The sequence below is a fragment of the Elaeis guineensis genome, chromosome 12 (assembly GCF_000442705.2).
Source record: "Elaeis guineensis isolate ETL-2024a chromosome 12, EG11, whole genome shotgun sequence".
Taxonomy (NCBI): domain Eukaryota; kingdom Viridiplantae; phylum Streptophyta; class Magnoliopsida; order Arecales; family Arecaceae; genus Elaeis; species Elaeis guineensis.
The window spans coordinates 8,263,636-8,272,438 of NC_026004.2; the positions used below are offsets into that span (position 1 = coordinate 8,263,636).

At 38.5% G+C, this 8,803-nt stretch overlaps 1 protein-coding gene across 1 annotated transcript; it reads right to left on the bottom strand.

Annotated features, from left to right (window-relative positions):
- Positions 1-3,338: 3,338 nt before the first annotated feature.
- On the bottom strand, positions 3,339-8,082 carry LOC105055431 (uncharacterized). The gene is made up of 3 exons (XM_010937238.4): positions 7,563-8,082; positions 7,101-7,231; positions 3,339-4,213 (listed from the first exon to the last, which is right to left on the bottom strand). The coding sequence occupies exons 1-3, from the start codon at positions 7,749-7,751 to the stop codon at positions 3,505-3,507; spliced, it is 1,029 nt and encodes a 342-aa protein (XP_010935540.1). The 5' UTR covers positions 7,752-8,082; the 3' UTR covers positions 3,339-3,504.
- Between the last annotated feature and the right edge of the window lie 721 nt (positions 8,083-8,803).

Here is an 8,803-nt window from a genome sequence, read left to right on the forward strand (position 1 = left end):
AAGCAGTTATTATGGGCATGTGTAATGAACATTTAAGGGGGCTCTGTTATGGAGGGGTACTTAGATTTTGTGTAAACAAGAGAAGCTCTAGTACTTGCATTTGTTGCTTTCTTTGAGTTGCTAAACTAATCTTTATATGGATATCTATTTATTTGGAACAAAAGATGGAGATCTCTTTTCTTTTCTCAAAATCTCTTTCAGTTGTCTATTAGCATGAAATATGGTTCTCTCAAAATTTGTTTTATCACCTGTTCTTGGCTTCATAGTCCGTCTTATATATTACTTTCATGGTTGTAGGTGCAACTATTTATTATCACCTTTATTATTCTTATTATCAAGTATCCCAATCCTCCTATCATTTTGATTCTTATCTCCTTTTTCATTGAAAGAGGGCTGCAGCCCAACTATTTAATTGCATTATCAACTCGAGTAAATATAAACTAAATCATTGTTACACATTTGTCACGAGGGGAAAATCAAATGACTAATAGATTGTTGAAGCAAAGAAAATTGCCTCAGAAGCAAACCATGCTGTGCCACTGTTTCCTTATAGATGGGAGTGCATAGACAGAAATCCACATGCTTTTTGACATATTTGATATGTAATAAGCATGGATGAGTGATACTTTAAGTTGCCACTGGAAATCCATTTGTGATATTCCATGAACCTCTGTCCTGTCTTTCTTTTGCTATTATCCTAATGCTTTACTCTGTCGCATCCTTTTTTTGGTCATCTCCACTCTAGTTAGATGCGAATGGTCATACACATAGCATGGTTTTTTTGGTGTCCACTTGGCCACCAAGATTCTTTGGCTATCACATTGCAAATTCTCTGCGACCAACCTACTGAATATAGTATTCCCACATCTTGTTCTTTTCAAGTTCTAATTATGCTTTTCTTTTTTGGGTTTGTAACTCTAGGGGTCTTCACTTTGCTCTTTTCATAATATCTCTAAGAGAACATCTTTCCTATCCCACATTTCACCATCTTTATCTTAGGCATGTTATTGTTTCCTTTTGCTTCTAGAGTACTTATCCAGACCAGAGCAACCTAGCCTTTGTTTTGCAATCATCTCCTCCTTGTCTACTAGATGTGTGCATGCCTTGATTGCTTTTTTCTTTATTGGAACAATGAACTTCATGACCTTATTAATCTGGATACTTGTTAATGATCATAGGCTGCTGCAAGATGTCTCTTACCATGATGTTTTAAAGGATTTTACATCTTCCTCATTTCATGTTTTACCACCTTAGGCATTTTAGAGTTTCCTCCCATTCAATCCTGGAATACATACCCAAAGAACACTTGCCTTTATGCTGCAATGCAACTTTCTTCTTATTAAGGTTCGTCAAACTAGTACTGGAGGGGGTACGAGTCGGTTCAGCATGGTATGAGTTTGTACCGTGCCGTCCTAGGGTGTATCGACATAGGATCTGGCGAGGGAGAGAGGGAAGGAGGAGGGAGGAAGGGGGATGAAACCCTAACCCTAATCCTTGGAGGGGGCGGGTGTGTGCGTGAGAGAGAGAGAGAGAGAGAGAGAGAGATGTTGTCTGTGATATGTTCCTTTGTGATCAGAGGCTGATAATGATGCACAAGGTCCTTGTGTTAGTTTTCATTTTCCACAAGAGCAATTAGATTCGGAGATGGCGTTTTGAATCTCTTGTGCTTATGATTTTTTTGATGGTTTATCCTGTTTATAGAATGAGGATAGGAAGGGGAAGTAGCATATAAGAGATTGACGCATGTAATTCTCACTCTTTTACCGATTCACATTTTCTTTTTAAACCTGGATAAAAGACTTGGTAAATTAACACTGTTTATGGGTGCCCCACGTGTCCATATTGGCCCCTACAATCGGTTGCAGTATATGGTATCATGTTGGTTAATTTGAAAGTAACTAGATGCATTCTATGTTCACTCGTTTAAAGTCTGCCCTCTGTCCGGCATATGGACTGGTTCTGCATGAAAACTCGCTTCCGTGTGTGATTCGTCCTGTAAGCTTGCATGAAGATAGAGATATAGAAAGATTAGATTCTTTATTTTGGTACGATGACCTCTAGATTTTAGGAGGAAGAACAGCATGGTAGCAACATGGTTGATGAGTCCTTCATGACAGCAGCTTTATGCGCACTTCATCCATAAGCTTCAATTGAAAAAAAGAAAAAAAAAAAAAGAAAAGAAGGAAAAAAGATAAGCTGCTTCTATTTTATATATTAGACCGACCGAGGGGTGTGGCTTTTGCTTTCTCCCAAGCTTTAGCAAATAAACATTGATATATCTTCAGTTTATGTTTTCATCGAAAGTATGCTTGTTATCATTATTTATTTATTTATTTTGAAGAATTTCAATTGATCTGGAATCATGGCATCCGATGAAGGTTTGCTCAAATTCATCACAGATGTTCCTTTACTTCTTTACCGTGTATGTTCTGTATTTAGGCTTAGCCGCCCATATTTCATTCCATTTCCAGCTGCACTTCTCTTTCCAAAGGGCCAGTTACCTATTAAGGCCATGTTTCGATGCTGGTTAAAGGTTGAATTATTTAAATATGCAGTTAATAAGAAAAATTATTCATAAAGTGCTGGATAAATTTTCGGTCAAACGAAGAAAAAAAAAGTACCTCATTTATGGAAATTTATTTTAAAGGAGGGTGAAATAATTGTAGCCATCCAAAGTTCCCTCCCTTTAAATTTTCCTTTACATTTTTTTTCAATAATTTTATCCCACTAGTCATGGGAGCACCAATCAAACAACAAATAAAATTATTTGCTGATTAGTTGATGAGGAAATGAATACCAATGATTAAATATAGTCAAGTGTATTGAAACGCAGTTTAAAAGACCAAAACTTTGGGTACATATCATCCGATAAGGTAGATGTTATGTTGATTTTGCATACGAGCTTTGTGTTTTTAATCCTAGAGGGCCAAACTCTTAAAAGCTAATTGTCAGGATTAGAAAATCACCTCAAAGTGTGGGATCGGCCCCGCGAACCATGTTTGATTTGGTGAACTTGTCACGGAGGAACACTGGAAGCATGTTTTTTCAGAACATGAATGTATATACCGATTCTTGGATCAATACCAACTCTTTAATCAAGATGCTACAAGCATTTCTGCGCCACCGTTTATTGAAAAGGATGGCAGCCTTGTACATCAACAAACATTTACAGATTCATATTTACTCCAAACTTTTTAATCAATGAAATTTTTCATAGAACAAAGTGGAATTAGGAAAGGGTGATGCTTGGGTCAGGCTTAGATCTACCGAACCACTGGGGTATAGGATGGGGTCTTTTTCGCGGAGATTTTATATTTCCTTCTGTTTTTTTGGTAAATATTTCCTTCTCTCATAAATATTACATATGACTGAATCTTGATGATACGCGAGTTTAGCTTTACATATAAATATTACATATGACTAAATCTTGATGATACACCTTTACATTGGTCACACACACACACACACACACGGAGGGAGTAGACATTATAATAGCTAGCATGATTAATCTAGAGCGGCTTTATTCCAAGCAACAATTGGCTTTGGAAAGCCACCAAAGACTGGCCTTGTAATAGCATCAGATTTCGAAGTCCACTTGGAAGGTGACCATGTCGAGCCAGAATCCGACTCCTGCAAATTTGAGGTGCTTGTTGATTTCCTTGCGGCAGCAAGCTTGCCCGTGGAAGTGTCTTCACTTGAAACGGCATTCTGTCGGGCTAAGTCGATATCTACTGGTGTTCCCGATTTCATTCTTGGAGCTATACTCTTTCCTATTCTACCTGTTATCCCTCCACCATCCTCCATTATTGTGTCTGGGGTGTGCAAAGGTGGATCGGCATCAGCTTTTTGACGTCGTCTGACAGGCTTCTCACTCTCTGTTTTCTCATCACCACCATCCCCACCTTCAGATATTACATTTTCCCATGGGAACCCATTTCCTAGGCTTGCAGACATCCTATGTTGGTTCAGGTATTCTGGATCAGAAGCTGGTGAGGTTTTATGGGATTCATCTTCAAAATAAAGGGTACTACTTATTTTGTAAACGGACATTTCAGTTTCTTCAACAGCTGGACCCCCTTTAGCGGGCTCCAGACCATAATATCCCTGCAGACTGATCATGGCGGGGGAGATCTTGTGCTGAGGAGGTATCAACTTCGGGGATTGGAGTGAATCTAGATTATCTCTGCCAGGGTGACGACCAAGAGTTTTTTCTCTGCAATAGTGTTATAAAAGATGCTGCTAAACGTCCTTTGTATATTACGGCTAGCATGGATGATTGTTTTATTTTTTTTTGGTATCAAGCAAGTATCAATGATTGCAGTATTCATAAGTGGTTATGGAAGAGCAAGCAACTTGAAACAAATTGATACAGTAGTAAACAGCAAAAACACAACAGCTCAATAATGTGACCATAGAAATGTGAATCAACCATTATTGTAAACTTCTTTAAAAGAAGTGCTTTAAAATCCTTGTTTAACTATTCAAATTTGAAAATTACGAAAATAATTAGCGGTGCATTTTGTTTGAAACAACAACAGGAAGAAAGAAACATCTAAATTTGTTGAAGGTTTCATCAGCATGCAATCGGCCCTATTCGGTCTTATTTTATTTGATTTTCTTTGTGGACTTTATATCTATAACCAACAATTCCAGATATGAGCTCATGCAAGGAGAAATCAAGCCATGCAAGTTGAAATACTAGAACACAAATAGACTGATGGCAGGCTGGCGCAAAAAGATACAACCATTGGTAATCATATTCTAAACTGGTTCCAAGTCAAAATATTCAGGATCACTATTTTAAGTAAACCAGCACATTCCTCATGGCACACTATAAAAAGATTTGAAATTTGGACTCTGCTCATTCTGAATTCAAAACTTCACATGTAGTTGCGGGACTTACTTGTTCCATGGTCCTATACCCAAATGTTGATGTTAGATGGTTAACCTCTCATATATTTCCTTTTTTCTCGTTTTACTAATAAAATATTTTTGCCCCACCAAGAGGGAAAAATGTCCCTCGTTAATAACCTTGCTCTTTCCAAATTGCAACTGCTATGACTGAACATGGTTCTCACAGGTAAATCCAAGGCATGCCTGGTCAAATGCTCAAGATTAAATAGATGTTGGACATTATTACAAAAATTCCAGGTTAAGAAGGCTATCACCTTTTTCTCAGAAACATACTTTAGCAACTTTCAAAGTTGACTCCTCCAGGTAATAGTGACAGAAGATCACTTGGTTTATATCATTAAGCTTTAATCAATGTGAGCTTACTTCTTGAGTATAAAAGAGAGACTAATATGTATAGAATCTAAAATTTTGAAAAGGTTCTATGATCAGGTTATTATTTATCCAGGAGGCCTTGCTTCAACTCAGCTCTAAAGAAAACATACTAGAAGTGTGCATGAAACTAAAAATCAGCCTTTATTATTGCACTCTTGAGTCTAAATAGTTGAGTTACCTTCTCCATGCAGAATGCCATTATACTTGTATGAGGCCATGTGCAGGCTTGCTGAAGGAGGAGAAAAATCATCACTTGAAAGGATTTGATTTTTCAGTTAACAATGGCAGGATACTTTGATTTACTCTGGTTATTCGCAGCTAACAGACAAAGTCTAAGCATCATGGAAACCTGTTTAACTAGGTGGTTTATTATAGAAAAAAAAAAGCTTATTTCAAATGTTAAAATCAGTTACAGTAGAAGGCAGGAACTAGTTCCATATACTCAGTCATCTCAATGATTGCCCTAAGGTACATAGGTGTTGGAATCACCAAAAGGAACATGGAGAAATTCTATTAGGGAAAGTTAGCTCAGGTTCAAGATGAAGCTTGTAAGGACTAATTCAAAGGTGTATGGATAAGTAAAACTCCTATGAAGAAATAAACAAACTTTATCCATACCATCCAACCACACAACTTCAAATTACACTTCCATTCAGTGGTTGTCCCTCATCCAGATATTCTATAAGCACTATCTCTGCATTCCCTCATTTCAAAATGGTAATGGAAGCTCTTGCATCCAAGCTTAGTAATGCAAGAAATAATTAGTGTTTAAATACTGATACCAGAAAGTCATATATGGTAAAGCAGCTACATCATAAAGTTGTTGTTCTTGCAAAATATTTGTTTGTATTTTATCTTCATCTTATGTCATGTTCAAAATGCACCTTTATCCTAGCCTGAGGTATCATGATAGGAAACAAACATTCAGCACACTAAGGATTTCAATATTGCAATATTCCAAGTGTACTAAAAAGAACAGAAATGCTGTAATCACGTTTTCCAGGTCTCCCAACACTAAGATGGGAATATTTGTAAACCAAAAGTAAACCCTCCTCATATTTACATTTAATAACTAAAACTGTGGAAAACAATTTCTCAGCTACAATGTTATCTAGAATACCTGATGGTATGAAATTGCTATCAACATGAAACTAGTTTCCAGATAAGTACCCCGTAGTCCCCTGTAGTCAAACGTTTGTGAGGTGAAAAGTTCTCTGAAAACCTCCTATAGTTTCTGAATTCCTATTTGAAACTTATTGCAACCAAAAGGAAGGTTGAATCAAACCAAAAGATTGATAATAAGAATGTCATAATGTCACAGGCTAGGCATAACTAGAAGTGCACAAAAAAGATGATCATTTTTTTAATATGAATTAGAATGAGGTTTGTCACTCATATACATCATACGTGAAAAGGATGGACTTTGCCATGTCTCACTCGAACCAAAATTACCACAGCATCAAGAATTTTCCGCATCCACTAAATCAATTAGTCATTAAAGATTTTAGAATTTGGCATACGAAAGAAAGATTAAGCAATTGATAAAAGAATACCAATTTCGTTTGTTTATTGTTATCTGACATCTATTAGATTCACTGAATGGTAACCAAAACATTCAAAGTGATGAACAATCTTGCAACACAGTACTAAGGTGATGGAGCATGTAATAGCATCATTAAACTTAAGTCTTTGATGATGACATCATTCATGGTAGCTTGAACAGTACATATGACACGATGCATCGAAGCATGCTAACTGCGTAGATAAACAAACAGCCAATATGGTTCAATATTAAAGACATGGCATAGAATTACCTATAATTGGCTGAACCATTCAGATGGATGGTAGATGGGGGGTGCCGACCTGGCAAAGGAATCCGCAGCGTCTTGTGTGCAAACATCTGGCCATCCGTCGCCAAACCATTCATTCGCTTTACATCTGCAACCTAAATCATTAAAAGAACCTCCTTATCATATCTTGTAGCAGTCCATATTGGAAAAGATCAACTCCTACCTTATCTTACTAACGATAAATTGCTCAAACATCTCCTGCTAGAGGTTTACAGAAGAATTAATAATTACAGATGTGATCAGTGGCTGCCACCTGCCAGCATTATCCACAAGTACAATAAAAAGATAACCCTTGTTTTTATAAGTCCACTGGTTAAGCTCATGAAGAAAAAAAAGTTATTGATCCACGAAAAGGTGCTACTTTGCATCAACCTAATCGAAGTAAAATACTAAAATCCAATGCTTAAGTCTGAGAACTCCAATTACCTCAACACCATACTTTATCGCGAGGCCAGCAAGCGTGTCCATCTTTGAAACATGGTGCACGATATACTTAGCACTCGAATAACAAGAAGTCGGCGATGAAGATAACGAAGATGGGGAAACGGATCCATCCAACAGTCCCTCTGAAAGCAGACGAGAGGCCCCATTTCTCCGGCCTCTCTCGTTCTGCATCTCAAGCGATTGGATGGAAACCAGGGGAGCCTAAAATCGCCCCGAACTCGACACTTTTCTCATCTAGAACCCTAAAATCCGATTGATTCTCCCTCGATTGGCTAATGCCGCAAGAAAAAGCCACACGGATTCAAGAAAACCGGAACCCCATAGAATCAAACGACAGAAAATTGAACCGAGATCGCCCAAAAGTGCCGTAAATCGACAGATCTCGAGCTCTGCATCCACGATTCCGGCGGGATCACGATTGTTTTCGACCCAGACCGTCCGGAGTTCGCCAGATCGGAGCACCGGGATAGCGTCAAAAATAAGACGACGTCGGTACCTTTGGAAAGGTGGGAGGAGGAACTTTTGCCACTTTCGATACTTGCCCGAAGCTTTTACAAGTGCTGGGTCTGGGGACGCGGTTCGCCGAGTCGTCGACACGTGGACAGATCCCAGTGGTCGGTCTGTTAATTTTCTCTCCACGGTACGTCCCTTTTTAAAGGAGAAACGATCCCATGCCCCACGTCGCCGTGCGTGCAACTAATAGCGGCCGCCGGTTTGTGTGGGCTCCATTATCAAGCGCACATCTGGATGCATCACAACAGAAACTAACGGCCGTGATTTTCTGCGTGCACGATCATTCTCGTGCACAGGCAATAATTTCTTCTTTTAACGCAAGCGGACGCCGCGGCCGCGATATGTGCCGTCCCACCTACTCGGTTGGGGCAGCGGCGCGTTGCTATCGGACACCAATGCCGTTGTTGCATATCATGCGTATATATTAGTATTATACTTAAGAAAATAATTTATATTATCTTATCATGATTGAACCCATTAATCACGTATCAGTTGAATCTAGATTATGTCAATGAGAAGGCTGCCCCACTTTCCACGTTATTATTCCTAAAAGCATAAGCAGCGCTGGTCTCGGGGACAGTGGGCTCCGATTTAAAAGCCCTGCTATGCGGTCAAGTTTATGTCTCATGTTTTGGTTGTTAGTTGTCGTTCGTCTGTATAGTCCCACATCGGCAGTAAAATAAAGCAAATAAATTTATTTCTATCTGAGC